This window comes from Rhipicephalus sanguineus, chromosome 10, assembly GCF_013339695.2.
Source record: "Rhipicephalus sanguineus isolate Rsan-2018 chromosome 10, BIME_Rsan_1.4, whole genome shotgun sequence".
Classification (NCBI taxonomy): Eukaryota; Metazoa; Arthropoda; class Arachnida; order Ixodida; family Ixodidae; genus Rhipicephalus; species Rhipicephalus sanguineus.
This window is the reverse complement of record NC_051185.1, coordinates 62,916,033-62,934,833: the sequence shown is the minus strand read 5'-3', so window position 1 is coordinate 62,934,833 and position 18,801 is coordinate 62,916,033. Positions and strand designations below refer to the sequence as shown.

General features: G+C 44.9%; 2 protein-coding genes across 3 annotated transcripts in view; one reads left to right on the top strand and one right to left on the bottom strand.

Annotated features, from left to right (window-relative positions):
- LOC119371986 (uncharacterized) overlaps positions 1-10,291 on the top strand; it is a 19,601-nt gene extending 9,310 nt beyond the window's left edge. Inside the window, exons 4-8 of one of the 2 annotated variants that reach the window (XM_037642429.2) lie at positions 402-563; positions 1,189-1,353; positions 2,442-2,693; positions 4,362-4,552; positions 10,083-10,291. In XM_037642429.2, the coding sequence (XP_037498357.1) occupies positions 402-563; positions 1,189-1,353; positions 2,442-2,693; positions 4,362-4,552; positions 10,083-10,142 (830 nt within the window). In that variant the 3' untranslated portion in view covers positions 10,143-10,291. Of the gene's footprint in view, positions 1-401; positions 564-1,188; positions 1,354-2,441; positions 2,694-4,361; positions 8,826-10,082 lie in introns of those variants that run through there. The other variant, XM_037642430.2, reaches the window with a different exon arrangement.
- LOC119371987 (THAP domain-containing protein 5) lies at positions 1,203-18,801 on the bottom strand. Its single transcript, XM_037642432.2, has 6 exons — positions 18,500-18,801; positions 17,768-17,929; positions 17,630-17,705; positions 17,415-17,525; positions 17,156-17,259; positions 1,203-1,419 (listed from the first exon to the last, which is right to left on the bottom strand). Exons 1-6 carry the CDS (start codon positions 18,679-18,681, stop codon positions 1,416-1,418), a joined length of 639 nt encoding a protein of 212 aa, XP_037498360.1. The 5' UTR covers positions 18,682-18,801; the 3' UTR covers positions 1,203-1,415.

Sequence of the window (18,801 nt, the reverse complement as noted above, 5' to 3'; positions counted from 1 at the left end):
TTCCGTTCCGACACCCTGGACAACACTATTCTTCATTTACTTCGTTGCCCCGCCACGGTGGTGTAATGGTTATGGCACTCGACTGCTGACCCGAAGGTCGCGGGATCGAATCCCGGCTGCGGCGGCTGCATTTTTGATGGAGGCGAAAATGTTTGAGGCCCGTGTACTTAGATTTAGGTGCACGTTAAAGAACCCCAGGTGGTCAAAATTTCCGGAGCCCTCCACTACGGCGTCTCTCATAATCATATCGTGGTTTTGGGACGTTAAACCCCAGATATTATTATATTATATTATATATTATCATTTACTTCGTTATAACCGATAATTCGTTATATCCGCGATCGTCATATCGAGGTTTGAGTGTATTTAACCTCTCATAGCATGTGTTGTCTTACATGCAGGGCGTGTACTGGCAGTGGAGACGCAAGAGATGAAGATTCCCAGTTACTCAAACTTCGACCCCGATCGGTCGTACTGGTCTGAGTACGGCGGGCGCAACCGACACTTCCTCTTTGTTGTCCGTGTCTTCTATGAGCTTGGCTCCACGAGCTGTGAGGAAATCGGTGAGTTCCACCATGGCTGCGTTATTAGAGCTGTTTTCCGAGCCTTTGTGAAAAGCCGTCGGCCATTAGTAATATTATATGGTGGCATCAATGTTGGGCAAACATCAAGGAGCAACATTTTGGAGTGCCCTTTGAAGAATACGTTATTTTCGAATGAAATTTTGGTAAAAGGAATAGAGATAAAAGAGAATGCAGTAAAAACTGCAAAGCGCTTGAAAGGACAAGGGCAACAGGAAGAACACGCCACAGAACATGCCACGAGCATTCTACCTGTTGTCCTTGTCCTTTCAAGCACTTTGCAGGTATGTCACACCAAAAAGGCCGAACATCTGCATTGGAGAATAAAGTCTTTACTTTGGCTGTTCACTTTTAACGTACATTTCTTCTTCCAAGCTGCAGTGATGGCAGTGCTTTGCTTTACCACTCATTTGGTTTTCTTTTTTTCTTCTTCCTATCCATATGCACACACAAGACTTACACTTCCAACACACCTTGCAATGTTGTGCATGACTTTGAACGTTATTACAAAAGCTTCATGCTATTTGCTCTTGTATATACCAAGAGAGCGTGGTTAACACCGAAACTCATGTCATCACGTTCACCAATTTCTCTGTGGTGCGCACAGGTGTGGCAGACTTCGTGCCCCTGCGGCAGTCGACGGGTGGCCTCTTCTCATTCCCGAGGTACGAGCCGTTCAGCAACGTGATTGGCCGCGCAGCACAGTGGTGCTCCCAGCAGGGCTCGCTGCGTTTCTGCAATGCCCAGTCCCTTGAGATCAAGCTGAAGTCAGGTGAGCCACCTTTCCATGACTGTTGCAAAAGTGGTCTGGTAAGCATTTCGTGATATTGAAGGTCACCTGTAGTTGAGGAACACGCAGATACTTGGAACAAACTGTTCACCAATAACTTCATTTGCGCAGCACGTCTCACGCACCACGTGTCTCTCAATATTAAATAGGTAGGCAGACAAATCGGTATAAAAGCATAATATCGGGTCTGACTTAACACAAAGAAATCCAAACTCATACTGATGTTTGAGGTGGTAGTAAACCTAACTTCTTTAGCTTTATTCCAATTACAATTCGCAAGGACAATTCGCAAGGACACTCCTCAAGTGCACTCCTCAAGGAGCAATCTCTGATTGGCTGACACAGCCCTATCCGTTAAGCCACTTCAACGGCTGTCGATGCTCTGACAGTAGTGGCTACAAAAAAGCATTCTATTGATTACAAGGTAGGTTACCGACAACTGTCACAGATGTGATACTTCTGCAGCATAATGCAGCACCACAACACCAATTCGCCACAATCATCCATGTGCTACAGCCATTCAAGTAATGGAGGCTGCACAGCATCATAGCCAATAAGCCAACACAGCTGGTGATATTGGAGGTCATGCCGAAAACTTGCACAGGTCTTTATTTCAGGTTCTGCATCATTTCCACAGAGTGGTAACAGAAGTATTTTATGCAGTTCTGCATTTCCTGCAGTTTCTGCAGTCAAAAACTGAAACTTTTGTTAGCTTTTTTATGATGCACCCACTCATATTAGAAACATTAGACTTAACGTGTGGGTTCGAGCTAGTGGGTACTCCGTACTCAATGGAGTGCTCATCTGTGTTTGTTACCAGCTCTTGTATGAAAGTATTTGCACTTAGTATAGTTGAAACATGAAAGTTCGCATGGCATTTGCCATGTGTCTACATCATGAAAAAGTAGGCTTCTTTACAAGGTGCAAATTTTTGTTGCACTTGCCTGTTAAAGAGAATCTTGATGCTATTGTTAGCAGAAGAATTTGTTTTACACTTGGGTTTATGCAAGAGCATCACTTTTTTATGTATATTTTGTAGTGATTAAATGGATGTTTCCTTTCATGTGCAGGCACCATGGTGGACACGCAACGCATGTCGTACACGGAACATGCGGAGCGGACCACCTTCTTTGTGCGAGTGTTGAGGGTGGCCTATAGCAAGGAGCCAGTGCCTGTAGAAGGGGGCCTGCCACCTTCCCCTCCTTTAGCTCTTCACTGCAAGACCTTCATGCCATTGCAGCTGACGCGAGGAATCTTCGTGCCCGAGTTTGAGAGCCTGTCGGCCACCAAGAAGCGTGTCGAGGCCTGGATTAGGGCCACAGGTCAGTGCTCCCTCCCTCCTTTCCATTTCCAACTTTTATGTCACGGTTAAGACCACTATTTTTGTCTGTGTTGATGAGGCATTTGAACATGTGAATTCATAGAAGTGCTGTTGCACATGGTGCTCTGGCTGTGCATTTCGGCAACATTTGAATGTAGCTTAGGTAAAGCGGCAAGTTAGGCGCCTTGGCATGTAATTACAAGATACTGCAACGTTCCTCCTTGTTGTTTTGTTTTGTCTATGTGTTTCTTGCACTGCAGTATCTGATGGTAGCTTAGTCACTTAAAGGGACCGACAACCAACTTTTGTGGTACCCGTTTTCTTGAGTGCAATGGGTAGCTTACCGGTCAGAGCTTCTAATCACTGAGTGGTAACGCGGAGAACGCCGTAAAACATTTGTAATCAGAGTTTTTCGATCTGCACCGATTATGCAGTCTTAATATCACATGCTGGAAACAGTGAGAGGTGAGCGCGATAGCGATTATACGCCAGCAGTGGTGACAAGTTATGCCCCAAGTATGAAAAGGCAATGTTACGTTTGCAAAGCCTGCGGTGCCGCGACTACTGCTTTCTAGCCTATTAAATTATTTTTACAATAGTTATAGCGTTTTTCTGGGGCTTCTTGTAAAAGTACTTTGGCCGTACACAGGTCGCTTTATCACATTTTAGTCAAGCCAAGCCGAGCTAAGCCTTCGAAAACGAAACAAGTGGTAGAATACGCCAGCAGTGCTGTTCATGAAGTGGTAGCAATCCTCCACAGAACAGTAAGTCGATGGCATTTTGCGAGCAGCAGCGCAAACTCGCGTGCTACTCTCCAATAGTCCGATATGACGAGAGCAGACGAGAGTCGAGCTACGCGGGAAACGCCGCCGGACGCTGCGCGCATGCGCCGCAGCCTCCGTTTCACTGGAAGCCACGAAAGCAGCGCCGCATCTCATGCTTTACTTCTTTTACCTTAGAAACAAACGGGAATTGACAATAACATACATATTCAAACTTTCAGCCCTCGTTCTGGTGCGTGTAAAAGCATTAGACTACGTACAACAAAGTGCTTAAGACTGCATACGTCTGGTTCATGGCGCTCGCGCTAGGCTGCGCGACATACCGGTTTTGTTACTTTTAAACGCGATTTAAAAATATAAATCCTACTCAGATCGCGAAAAGTGTTCTGGAATCTGTCACTATAATTCACGGCCTTTTCATTTCCACCAGGATCTAATCACCCGTTCTGGCCAGTTGTCGGTCCCTTTAGTCACTAAGGTGCATAAGTAAAATTACTTACTGAGAGTGTCTTATCAGTCACTGCACTGACTTCAGCAGCTCTATATAGTTGGATACAACTTTAGCAGTCCACGGTATTTCCTTCTCAAAGGCGGATGCACACAAGACTGCACCAATGGGTGCGCACACCAGATTGACGTCATGAACCGGATGGCCCATGACCCCACCTTCGGAGAGCATCGCCTAATGCATGAGCGGGACTATTTCCTTAGTCACAGAGGCAATCGGCTGCTGCGCTTCGATTGTCTGGGCGGGGCCTCTCTAGACTTCTTAACATGTATCAGACTATAATCACAGTAAGGTTAAAATTTATGCTGCTAACGATGTTCACTGCCATGATTTGTCGCACCACTTGCCCTAACCATCCTTTGCCTTTGGCAACGTTCAGGTGCCCGTGTGCTCAGCTGCGAGACGGTGGCCATGCGCCTGTTCACCGGTGGCGAGGCCCATGCCGGCATTGAAAGCAGCTTCACGTACAACAACGGCAACCGCAGCGAATACTGGATCTTTGTGCTGCGTGTGTACCTGGACGGCTCCTACCAGGAGCCTCCGCAGGAAGTGATGCCTCCTCCGCCAGAGGTGCGCGACGTCGGCTGCTGCGCCATTCTCTGAGCTGCGCGCCTGGCTTCGCTGCACGCTTCGACTCCCTGTCTCTGTCTTCTATGGTGTACGTTTCCTAGTGTAGGCTGTGTACCTTACCTAGAGAAGCCTAGGGGTGCAGTGGAAGCATAGTGCTTGGGGAATCTCCTGGACATGCTGTGTGTTCTGCTTGCTGGGTGTAGTTCGTCTCGTCAAATGTGCCCTTTCGCCTGCCTTCTGCCAGCGGCCTAACCTTTTCTGCCAACGCTCTCTCATCTCGTCCGTCAGTCTTCGGGCGGACACACATCACCTCGTGTTGGGTGATTTCTGGTGCCCCCTCTGCCTGCTTGGGTGCAGGTGGACAATGCAGTCTCCTTGGGTGTGCCGTTACACTAGCGGGTACGGAAACGCACGGCCTGGCTATCTTACCGGGAGTACCCGGACGTTACTGCGGGGGTGCCTGCAGAGAGTCTTAAAGGTGCCTATCTCGTGTGAGCGTTCGGTGTGTGTTAAATTACTGCCACTGCGCTTATCCCGTGTCCAAGGCAGCCTTTTTCGGTAAGGCACGATATCTCGTCACGTATGTTCAACCGGTGATTGACTGGACGGGGACCTCGGCACCTGCCTGGCAGAGACACTTATCTTGTTGAATGGACACACTTCCAATGCATCTTATTTCATCAAGCATCTCCAAGTGGCCCGTTTGTGTGCGAGGGAGGCCCGATGCTTGGTTCCCAGCCTGCGTTCAACGGAGTGACTGTACTTTATCGCAGTCGACCTTGCCTTGTGCCCCGAAGGTCATCCTCGTGTACTGTATTTTCGGATATGTTCGCACAATTAATGTGAAGCTCTATGTGCCTTCAGCCGCTTGATATGACTCTCTATACTGGAAAATGCTTCGCTTTGAATGTTTCTTAGTGTGTTCACATGTTTAGCGACAGATAAGCTACCTGTATAGCTTTGCTAGTTGCAGCAGCTCTAACCAGCAACCGTGCATAATGCATTTCTGGCGTGGAATGGGTACGTTCGTGTGTATTCACCTTATGCAATTACAGTACTTCACTGAAACCCCAAGTGAAATGCATTCCGTGGTGCCACTCATTAAAATGCATGTGTGACGGTGCGCATCTTGGCCGTGACGAACGCAGAGGTAATCTCGTGACTGAACTGGGTCGTGACGATGTGAGGCAGCGTCGCACTGAAAGGACAGTTGGCCGCAAATGTTTTCTACAGGGCCTAAACTTAGCGACATGCATGAGTTTCCATGATGTTGGGTCACGGTGCTTCAGAGTTAAAGGATCACTGCGTTACCCACAAAACCTAGCACATGGCTGCAACTTCGAATTCGTGACTGTGTGCCCCGGCTTTGCATGAATTGGATTTCTTTTTCCCCCGATTACACGTGCCATAAACATTTGTTGCCGACTGTACTCTGGAAAGATACACGACATGGTTAGTGTCTCAGTTTAGAGCTGCTTCCTTCCTTGGCTGATTGTATGTAGCCATTTGTTTGTGGTATACAGTCTACCAATGTCCTGTATGTGATATGTGTGCTGGCAAAGGTATGCCAACGTACATGTGCAGTACTGAGCACAGGTTGCAGATTAGGAAAGCTCAGTAATTTAACAGATTTAGCAAAGAAGATTGTTGTAAGCACATAACAGGGCATTGTCACGACGGTACTGTGTGATGAGAGCTGCTTGTTGCACTCACAGATTGCCTGTCAAGCGGTGCTTGAGTGTTGAATGCAAACATTATCATATTATTTTTATCGCGAAAGCGTTTCTTGGATAGGTTGGCAGAAGCGTGCGCCCAACTGGCATCGCCGCCACAGTGACTACCTGGTGCGCGCTTCCCAAGTAGGCACAATTAGACCTCTCGCATTGCCCCATTCTTTATAACACAACTCGGCCACACCACTTTACAGCAACCCTCTGCAACAACAACCTAGCCAAAAGAAATGCTTTTGCGTTCTCATCTTAAGGATCCTCTGCACCTTTCTTATCTATATTTTTACTGTAGTGCAAGATCTGAATTGAACAGGACATTAGCGCGGTAATCTGTATTGTTCTTTTTATTTAGTTAAAACAATTCCATAATCACCACTGCTTCATTCTCCAATTTTTTTCCCCAACAGCTCAGGCAAGCCACATTGCCGAGTCCTATGTTGAACAACCGTAATCATAAAACGCGATTCTGCTGCAAAACATCACTGAGAGCAGTCCTTGAGCACAAAATTTTTTTAATTTCTGGTACGTTAAAATGTGTTGGTTGAGTTACCTGACATGTGACTTATCGGAGGCACAGTTCGGATATAGTTATACATTTAAACCTCAGTAAGTCGATATAACAAATTATCGGATATAATGAATGAAGTGTGAAGTTTGCATTATTATTTTTTTCCCCTGATGTCTATGCTTTTAATTAAGAAATATTCAGTACAACAAACACGTGTATTTTTATGTGGGATATGACTTTATTGTAATGAGATTCAGTCATACAAACTTGTGTGTTCATGATGATGAAAATACTTTGACATGGCTGCCTTTGTTTCATAGTTCCAACATTTTGTCAGATGTGTTTTTTAGAGCTTTATCATTTCCTTTGTCGAACAAACTAGACACAGCACGCTGTCAGGCATTTATAGCTTGTTTCTCTAGCAAAATGTTTATTGCAAAGTTTATCACAGTTATTATTACGTTTTTGTCAGCGTTAGCAGCGAATTGCGCTGCACATGCTGTAACATTGTAACATTCGTGCCCAATTACCATCGAGTCATGTCCGACCTCACACTTCACATTACCTATGACACTGTTGCTGCATTGTTAAGATTTTATCTTACCCGCGGGTGAAAACACGTCAGATTTATATTACGTGTGCGCTTTCACCGTGTTCTTGTCTTGCGAAAATGAAGGAACGAATATATGCCTTTTTTTCTGTGTGAACACTCTCGTCCTCGGTAAGTTTGTGTTGTGTGGATTGTCAGAATGCATAGCTTCACCTTGGCATTGAGTTATGCGAATAGAATTTCTTGTATTAGATTGAACAAGTTTGGTTCAACGTCTTTCAGTTTTAGAGATTTACTGTTTGTTTGTGGCGGGGTTCGATCGAAGTTTACAGCGTCCGAGTACTGTTTACAAAGGTGGAGTGACAATGAATTTCTACACATTGCTACATAAAAAGAGAGAATTTTTTTGTTCACACAAGATTTTTTTTTAGTCCATCTGTCATAGCGTAGATGGCCTGACTTTAGTCGGCAACAGCTAAGAAGCTTCTACAAGCAGTATACATTGCTGTGGTGCATTTGCACATTGCCGTCATAGCTACGCTTTCTTTGACAGTTCTATTTGAAACTGTCGCGCAGAATTCCAATTTCGGACTGCTGAAGCCACTTGATAGTACATTTTTAACTCACTCGCACAAGTTACGACAACAGCATAATGAAAAACTGTTTTCATTGAGAGGGTCATGTGTTCTTTGTTCTATGACATAAGGAAGCTTTGGCACCAACACCTTGTTATTCAGATTCTGTCAAGGCGCTCAAAACCCACATCTTGTCATTTACATACAACCTGGCGCGAGCGGTTTCGCTACTGCGGCAAATTCGCGAGTGCTGCCACATCTGTTGGAGGGGAAAAGCGGGCAAATGATGAATTTGTTGTGTATATATGTAAAATTATAAAAAATTATCAAAATCTAGTGTGGCCACAGATCTGCCTATGTATTCAGGCTACTCAGCTGTTAATTTGATAATGCATTTTTTTTTCAGGTGTTTTCACATCCAGAAATACTGCCATCTCCTGTGCATTGTAGAATGTGTGTGACCACCGCGATATTGCGTTTCTGTTATGCACATCGGGGCATTTTGTATGGAAAGCCATTGTATACAAATGTGTAACTGTTGTTTTAACAACACTGAAAGTATTTCAGAGTAGCTACTGTTTTTTGTTGATTTACGAATGTACTTATGTGTCAAGCTGGCAGTTCTTCAGTGTGGAACAGCATGCATGTTGAACAAATGCATTCAATAAAGCGCTTTTGTTGGGTGCTACCCAGTGTGTGTAGGATATTCCATATAAAACTGTCATTTCATGCACAGACTGTCTTGGATTCTTGTCACAAATGGGAATTGTGTCAGGCAAATAGCAATACGGATACGTGATCAATTTTAACCAGGGGCGTTTGAAAAGCAGAAATTGCAGAGTCAAATAGACTGTGAATTCTCAAGAAAAATAACACTTGAATGCTGAATTAAATGGAGAAAATTTCCTATGACTAAATGATTTGAAGTATCAAGACTGTCGAGTTATTGCGGTAAAAAAAAAGAGAAGCTTGTTCATGTTAATTGATGCATTTAATGCCACTAGGTCAACTGGACAATGTTTAAAAACTTTTGTCACTAATTGCATCTCGAACAGTCACAGGAGCACCAACACACAAAAACTTGTTTCGCTTCGCACCTTGGAAAGCAATGGTCCGACGTAATACAGTGGCCACCTTTCCTATGCACCCTGTTCACTCACTCTCAATATTGGGGACTTGAATATCTCAAATTATGTGCAATTTTCTTAGAGCTAAAAAAAAAAAATTAGTGTGCCATGTATTGTGATATCCTACAACATTTACATATAACTAACTGCCATCAAGTAGTTAAAACTGTTATTAAGTTACTATTACTTAGTCACTTTGATAATATCAAACTTAAGCAATGGCAAAGTAGTTCCGCCTTAACATTTAGTCTGTGAAGACAACAGGTGTCTTACTGTCATAATATCTTTATGAAAAAAATCTGTATTGCCTAAAAAACACTATATATAAGGACAATATGTGTGTGATTACCAGTGGTACTGCTGCGAATGGTCTGAGGACTTTTATAACTCACTTGTCAGTGCAAGGCTCCGGATTATTGAACTGAAGTAATCGAGCAACCAAATGTAGCCAGCACCATGGCTTTGCAAATTGACAAAAATGTCAAATTCAGTATCAGCTGATCGTAATTGCACCATTTTCAACTGTTGCCTATTCATTTCTGAGCTATGCTGCGCTGTAAACTGATGCAGCAGTAAATATGACGTGCTATCACAATGGAAAGAAATGCCAAGAGCGGAAAGCGTGGCTTTCGGCCGAGTCGAACTCTGACATGCCTTGACTGTTGCTAGGCGAATCTGTGCTTTCAGTCAGCGTCGCTGCAGCGCTAGAATCTTGCTCCAGCTGGCGCTATCGCACCATTTGTGCTTATCTGCCAGTCGTGCCTGGCATTCAATGCGCACACACGGTGAGATAGCGCCAGCCAGGCCAAAATTCCAGTGCTCCAGTGATGCCGGCTGAAAGCAAAGATTCGCCTAGCGACAGTCAAGGCATGTCGGAGTTCGACTCGGCAGAAAGCCACGCCTTCCGCTGTTGGCGTTTTTTTCTATTGTGGATAGTACAAACGCGTTATGACGTGACCACATACTGCAGCTTGAAAACAATGCAGTCGACCACACTCAACACGCCGCGTGAATGTCTTTCATCGATTGTATGCTCGCAGAGGAGGCATCGTAGAGCAACTGGAGACCTGCTGCGATTTCTGCAAGCTGCTCAGGCATGAAGGAAAGCAACGTCAGCTCGAGTTTCTTCCAAACAATGTAGACAGGAGGGAATACAGAGGCGAGACATCCTCCCTTGGATGGAGTGCTTCCGCCACGTACAGACCATCAGACAGTGCATTGCCGAAGAACTGTGGCTAGCACATACGCATGTGACCTCGCTGCAACTCAAGTGTTTACACTCTGTTCTATGAAAAAATGTTAGCTCTGCCCCCAGCCATTGCTGTCCCTCCCACAGAGAGAATTTGCATAAATGCTCCATCCAACAGCGCTTACTCACTTTCGCCATGTCAAGTACTTCCCGAGTGTTTCAGATAGTTAGCTTTCCCATACAGACACACGTTTGTGTCACAGCAGTTTTAGGTCGGAAATTGAATGTCCTGGAAAATTTCGTCAGGAATTCTGACGTCGCTGCTCAGCCAGACGTAATGTTTGATGTAGTAACGGCTAACCTTTAACTCTTAATATGCGTAGTATTTACATTAGCTGAGAAAAAGCACTTATGGTTCGAGTGGAAACCAGCTAGCATGACTGTTTTTCACAGGCGAAGGCCAGGCACGCCGCGGTTCTGTGGGCGGAGCAAACATTTTTTTTCTTAGGTTGTACAAAGTACAACCTAACTGTACTGTTGGGAGTGGACCGATATGACGGCGGGAACTTCTGACACAGAGCTTGGCGTTCTCGAGCACACAGTGCCAAATTCATGGCAGAAAAACTTTAGGATATTCGATCTCTAAGCCACAGTGTCGGCAAACTGAAGGAGCAGTGACTACCAAATGCCAAAGGAACAGTGACAGCAGACACATTCAAGTTTGAGTGCACACGGTAGACCACATCTAAGGTGAACACCTCATTTGTGTTCAAGCTGGTAAATCTAACGTTCTTCTACTTCACGAGGGAAATGTCCGTTACATGACGTACAGTCAAGGTGTTATATAAACACAATAATAATTTTCTAACTTATGTAATAAACATCAGCTGCTATGAGGTCTGGAATATTCACCTTAGATCTGGGCGACCTTGTATGTACATATGCAAAGCTAACATGCAACCTTCCACAAATCTGCACCCTGACTGCATGGCAATGCCAATGTAGGAATACTTAACCAACTTAATAGGCTCCCCAAGCATGGCTTAGTGGCGCTGCTACTCTTGATAGGCAGCGCCATCTCTGGCAGAGAAATAGAAACTGGGAGCATACAACGCGCATTTTCCCTTCATGGCACTGCACCACTGTTCGCTTCCGTGCACGTGCAGAGCTTTCGCGGTGCACTTGCGGTGCCTCACGATGTACCGCCTGCAGTGAGGTTTCAAAAAGGGTTCCCAGCTGGACAGGCACTTGCGAAAGGCGAACTTAATCAAAGGAGAAAAGCTCGTTAACCACTGTTACGATGTGCAGCAGACGATAGATGACAACGACACACCGACTCAATGCGAAATGCATTTCACAAGTCCGTGATAAAACCGTATACAACGTATACCTTGAGGCAAGTTTCAGTCTGTCATATGTTAAAGAAATTTAATGGTCTATACGCACTGCGAAATGAAGCCACGCACTTGTTCGGTGTTGTCAACTATGAAAAGCATATATGATTATTGCTTTGATATGGCATGCTTACAGTAGCAGCCGTGTATTGTCATGAATGATCGGACGTTTGCGGTGTGCGAAAAAAAACTACATTTATACGGCCATGGCACTTTATAAAAAGCCTGAGAAAGTTAGTGCTCTGTTCCACTGGAGCATCACTTACTGACAGAGCCGCATGAGGCAGCTAGCTGAGCGCTTTTAACTAACCACAGCGAAGCAAGTTGAACATGCTTGCCTCGTTTTTTTCAGCTCTCGCAGTCATGCATGCTCGCACTCACTTTTCGTGAGAATATCAATCTTACAGGCACATAAGACCTGCTGCGCGAACGCCGCTCAGTGTTTGCCAATTCACAGGCGCGATGTGGTATCGAGCACGCAACTTGATCGCGCAATTAGCACGCATGTAAACGCACAACATTCAAGCGCTGTGCGGAGTTTAATAAACTACCAAACATGTTCTGTCGCCTTAATTTTTGGCTTTGTATGCAGTCCTGGAACATTATGGCAGAGGTACAAACATGAATTTGGCTTTAAAGACGTGCACCGTCATGTAACGTGCTGCTGAACATTTGTAGAGGCAAGCTTGGGAAGGCAGTTGCATGTGAAAAACAGTGGCCCCTGGCTACCCCGTGTCGCCTTTTTTTCTTTCTGCCATAGCTGGTATGGTCATGCCAGGAGAAGTGGGACCTTTGTATTCGAGAAGGCACATACGCGCCAGCTCAGTGCAAGCACGCAGCTGCGGTGTGCATTCACATACATAATGAAGAAGTAAATTCACGCACCAGAGTTGGGGCTAGTCAAGCGGGAAACCGAAAATACGCCTTGAATAGGTCTTGGAACTCTCGTGAGCAATTCGAAAAGTCTTCATGCTGTATTATGCGCTGCTTCAGTGACATCAATGTGAACATTTTACATGCTTTCTGCATAGTAACAATTGTTTTTTTAATAGCCGAGCTATTTATTGTCAGCAAACCCCTGTGGAGCGTTTGCGAAAACTATCATCATCATGCAGGCGCGCTCTCTTTTCGTCCTCTTCTTCGCCTGCTGCTTTGCTCCCCGAATACGTGCGCTAGGCGCGCTCTCCCACTGCACAGATTTGTTCGGCGTGGAATGCAATAACTCGGATGGGCGAGAGTACGAGTACAGAGAGAGAGACAGCGAGAGAAAGAAAGGGAGGGAAGAGAAAAAGAATAGACAGAAATAGATATATGCGGTGGGAGAGAGAAAGAGAAAAAGATAGGAAGACAGAAAGAGATAGAAAGAAAAAAATAGACGAAAAAATTGTAAAGCTTGCACAGAGTCGCGCAAGACCAGAGTAGAGCAGAGCTGGTCGACACTCTGCTGGTCTTGGCTTGACTTGGCACACGTACATTCACACGCCGATGCATGAAGTGTTCATGTGATCAGATAGTAAATCACGAGTATTGGCTAGATATCGACCGGGTTTGACTGCGAATCGTTCGGCACTCACGCATCAAGTAGCTTAATTACCTTAATTAGGGCACTCACGCATCAAGTAGCTTAATTACCTTAATTAGGATATTTAGCTTAATTGGTCTAACTGAAATACTACAGGCTTGTTCTCAATTAGCTTCCACCCCAAGTCAAGTCCTAATTGTAGTTTAATTAGCCTAATTAGGCTGTCTTAACTAGGATTAACTCGGCTCACCTTGCCGAGCTCGGTGTAAATGGGCATATCAGAATCTCAACTCGGCTTAATTAGGATTCGCCGTAATTAGCTTAATTATTCCTAGCTAATCAGGTATCCCCCTGCTCAGCTAGGCTTAATTAGGCTTGGATATAATTAACTTCGCTTGACTAGGCACAGCTACGCTTAACTTGGCCACGCCAGCATGATAATTTCTTGTCTACATCGTGAACAGGACAAACGGCGGGCGTGACAGCTCTGCTGTAAAATGAAGCTAAGAACAGAGATCAAGACAGAAAGAGAAACAAAGAAAGATAAAGGAAGCAGCTGAGAGAGAGAGAAAGACATAGAAAGAAAAAGGAAGTTAGAAATAGAAATAGAGAAAGTGAAGAAAGCGAAAAAAGAAAGATGGAGAAAGGTACAGAAAGAAATAGTACAGAGAGAAGCGAATACAAAGAAACAGACTAAAAGAGATAGAAAAAAAAAACAGGGAAGAAAGAAAGAGAAAAATAAGGAGAAACAAAGAACGCCGCCCAGCAGCGCTGTTGGTTCCAGCCTTGCACCTCTACTGCAAGCTGTGCCAATTTTTCGTATTTCTAAACGTACAACGTGCCCCACTTTGAAGCTGCAATAAGAAATTTTTTATAACCCTTTCACCTCTTGTGTCGTCCTCCGTAACAGGCCAGGACACCAGCATTTCCGAGACTAAACCTGCTGACCCAAATGTTCTTTCGAACTATCCGAAGATAGCATGGCCACTGAAAGAAATACTGGAGCTGAAGAACAAAACAAAAGAAGATGCCACCTGTGTGGACGATTTTAAAAACAGTGCTCACCGAGCATCACAAACATTGGAAAAAGAAATGTTATAACAAATGCTTCAGCCAATGTCCCACCGACCTGTGTACAGGTACCTAGATGTTATTGACAAAAGAACGCTAGTGAAAGATTTGGAGAGCGAAATGGACCACGAGAAAGCTGAACTCTACAAAACAAAAGTAGTGCTCATAGAAACCCCATCTGACCTGTGCCTTCACACTGTAGTACAGGCAAACTTCTCACGGTATGTAACTAAACTTAAGTAAACGGCAGCCAGCAGACCTCATTTTTGCATGGTATCAAGTTCGCAATTTTGACGATTTACAGATGGCATGGAGAGCGACGACTTCGCATTAGCAAAAGCGCATGCTGTCCGCATGAGAAGGAATGACGACGGAATGCAGAGAGCTGCCAAACAGCTTTGCAAAACATCATCGTACACAAGTGCAGCGATGCACCACGGTACATTTTTCAACAACATAACTTCGCTTAAAGGAAACATACGCAGTGCTTAGGCATGTAGTCGAAGCACCATCTTCACTTGCGGCACAGCAAGCTTGCAAGCCACATCTTCATAACTTCTTTGCACTAAAGTTTAGCATGTCAGAACGTTTTACCAGGCATCAAGACAGAAGCCATAGCACGAGAAGGGTTTCAACAAAAGCTCGGAATCCGCATTGTGCAGGTAAGGTTGTTTACTGGTTTACATCACAAGAGTTACTTCTTGCAAGCCGTCTCCTGTCTGTTGCTCATTTGAACTTAAGAACTGATCCCAATTATTAATTTCCTAGACAGGACTCATAGTGCTTCCAGAACAGCCATGGCTGTGCTGCAGCCCAGATGGACTGGCAAAAATGGGCCGTGAAACAATGTTGATTGAAATTGTGCGCACCTTCAAGTACAAAGAGGAATCTTTCGTCAACTATCAAGAAGGGCAAAGCTTGCTCCCCTATTTTACATTTAATGGGGATGTGGTTCTACTGAAAACCATGCACAGTCACTATACACAAATTCAAGTTCAGCTGTACATCCTGAACCTGCGTAGGGCCCTTCTCTTACGTCTACAGCCCAAAGCATTCAGTAATGGTGACTGCTGGTCGGGACGGGCTTTTCGTTGGAAACTCTTACCGATATTAGACCGCTTTTATTTCAGATTTTTGGAGCAGTTTTTGTTGTAGGTTTTTATGCTTTCATTTGTGGGCTAATGCGCGATGCTTTATTCAAGTTGAACTTCTGCTTTTGGGTAAATTAAATCATGTTGTATATACGATTTCATAATTACCTTGTAGTAAAACCTATTTATGCTTTTTGTACTTCAGTGTTAGGTTATGTGTACTTTAAAAATGCATTGATTTTTCCTGTAATTGTAGCTTTAGCTGGGCTATGGCTCCAAGCATTGAATGTTATTGCTCACCTGTGTTGCTTTACTGGTCTGACTTGCTGTGGTAGGGTTACTTTATCAAGGGAAATGCCAATCTATCACCTAGTACAGCCTACTGAACATCCCACCAGTCATCTGCTTGCCTTTTGCAAACAGCTTTGTGCACAAGGAAGCGCAACTGTCGCAAGCCTGCATCGCATTTCCATAATTTTTGTTTTAGTGTAATGTACTTTGGCATTGGCCAATGGACCAAACACTGCACTTCATAGCTCACGTTCAACAGACAAGAGCTGAATGCTGTGATATCATTCAAGTGCCATGCAATGGCATGTATTCAATGCTTCCATTTCAGCATTTTGCTGCTTTGTATGGCTTAATAAAGAGGCAAAAGCGTGCAACTGCAGTTCAAGGACACATAGTGACAATTGAACTCCTCATCACAAAATAAAATTTAGTTTAAAATGCGTTTGCTGTAATTAATGTAGCCATTTATTGGTTAAGCTACAGTGCAGTTGTCAAGCCACTTTGGTGCTACAGAATTGCAGGACTTTTAATCAGAAATGTAATACGTGGAAACAAACCAATTTACTTACATCACTGGTGCAATCTTGTACGCATTCCAAATAAACACGGAGGTGTGGCGTTGCATCCAGCCGCACGCGATTCGTCAATGCAGGGCCATGACATCTGTTGCGGTTCACACTGGCCATTCGCGTGCGGCTGGATGGAACGCCATGCCTCCGTGCTTATTTGGAATGTGTACAAGATCGCACCACACATGAGGCAAAGCACTTACTTCTTAATAATTGGTGCCTGCATATTCACAAGGGCAGCACACACTGAAATCACTTTGTCCATCTATGGGATCAGGCTTAGCCCAGTACTCTGTTCTTTAGAATGTGATAAATCTTCAACCTTTGGATTACTCCTTCAACATGGATTCGCACAGAAGCAATCTAATATGTCTTCTCCATGTCGTCTGCAGACAGCTGGCCATCTGCTGAATTAAAAGGAGGCATGAGCAGCACTGCGCCTCTCCCCTCTACAGTTGTTCGGATAGTTGGAAATCCTTTGTCACTTAAAATTAAATCCCCTGGTTTGACAAGCTGCAGGAAGCCAGAATCTTGAGTTATGAACGGGTCAGCGTGTCGTCCTCCGTACATCTTGGATGTGAAACTTATCATGCCATTAGGAATTATGCTATTAAGACCTTCAGCGTGTATCCTTCTTTGTAATGTGAATACAGCATGTGTCGGCAATCAGGATTTGAGGGTGTTTGTGTGTGGATCTCGGTGCAATTCGGATAGTTTTATTTAAATGGGACAGGCAAAGAAAGCTTTGTTATTTCCCGGGACGGCATGAAGACCGAGTCCTTCGGAGCGATGCTTAGAATACCAAGCGTTTTCCTAAACACATTTGACGCTGTTGCGGCTCTAACGGCAAATATAGCTCCCAAGGCACTGTATGTTATCCCAAGCCACAGCTTGGCCAGGAACAAGCACAGTTTTATCTTCCCTTGACATCACATTACACCTGTACTTTGGTGGAGGCAGCATTCGAAAGAAGGCAGGAGACTTACAATGTCACACCACACAAATCTTGCAGTGCCTCTTCCTTTACTTTGAGAGACTCAAAGCCACGAAACCCACAGTTTCGTTTCCAATTTCCGTCCGTGCTTGTAACCTTCCGAAAGGAACATACACACAGCATTATGACATGAAAAAAAAAATAGAAATGCAGTTACGTAAATTGCAATAAATTGACAATTTGTACACTAACAGCAAGGCACTATCACAATTAAGCACAGCATATAAAGAGCAGCAGCATTATCTTCCAACCTTGTGACTCATTTCTGTGTGCACAACTTGAGTAGATGCCCCGGCGCCATTTGTCACTGAGAGAAATATAGATAGTTTTCCTGGAGTCACACATTCCTCTGTTTGGCATATCTGAAAGAACGAAACACAAAATGTGTTGAGGTATTTCAAGATTTGCAACGCTGCATGGAGCAGTTGAAAAAAAAATACAATACTGAAATTAAATATATCCTCACCGCGTCTTCCTTTGGAGCACAATGACTTTCTTCTGCTGCACCACACGCTTGCACCAAAAGATGTGACTTGTTCGTGCTGTTGTACGAGGGACTGGCTGTGAATGTTTCCAGAGATGCATCGCCTTTTTGCTTTCATACCTTTGTGTCATTTGCCGGTCAGGTGCCTTCTTTCTGTACACAGGTGGAAAGATGGTTGGGATGTAGGATGGATGTCCGCGAACATCACTCTTGCAGTTGCCTACAAAATGAGTGCTGCAAATTCTTGTATACTCTTTGGGCACCCACAAAGTTCCGTCTGGACTGTGAAAGAAAGAACAGCATTATTGCCTGTTGCCAACCGTCATGACCCACACACGCAAGCGCGCACACACACACGACCGCGCGCGCGTGAAAGAAAATCGCACGTTCTCCGAAGGTGGCAACTACAAAGCATGTATTAAGTACCGGTTGGGTTTAGCGGCTTAAATATATGCCACCCTAATAAAGCGACAAAAACAAAGCAAACCAGCAACACGATGTCAAAGTTTGCTGACCCGACGCGTAAACTGCCGGCAGCGTACGAGGCATGCGCTGTGGCGGCAAACGCTAACGCAAAGCTTTGCGTACGCCTAGTGCAGCTGAACTCGACTAACAGCGCAACGAACGCTAACCGCGGTATGACATATGTGAGTGGGAAAATTCACCAACGACGTATAGGTGTCACCAACACGGGGAAAGAGACAAAGTTGTTACAACATACAACCGTAACTGGACTTTCGCGAGAAGACAGCGAGCAATCTGCAGTCGTTGCATTCACGTGTCGTCTTACGTACCGATTCATGTAATCGAAACGAACCGAGACGGCCAAGGCGAGACAGAGCTGGGACTTACTTGATTCTCCTTACTGCGGCGATCCACGCTTCTCGCCTTTCTTTATCGTACCACCGGCCCGGGAACCGATACAGTTTTACGGGTGGATCGCGTGCCTTGTTTCTGTCTGTTTTGTTGTAGCAGCCCACGACACAGCAATACTTGATACCCCCCTTCCACTTCTGTGGGGTCGCTTTTGCCATCGCGGAAATGCGCAGCTTCGCACAGCAAGCCTCTCGGTTCAGCGTGCCAAGCTGACGACACCCCAGTGACTCGCACCCCGCACCGACAGAAGGACGCGCGCGTGCGCTACCGCTGCTACA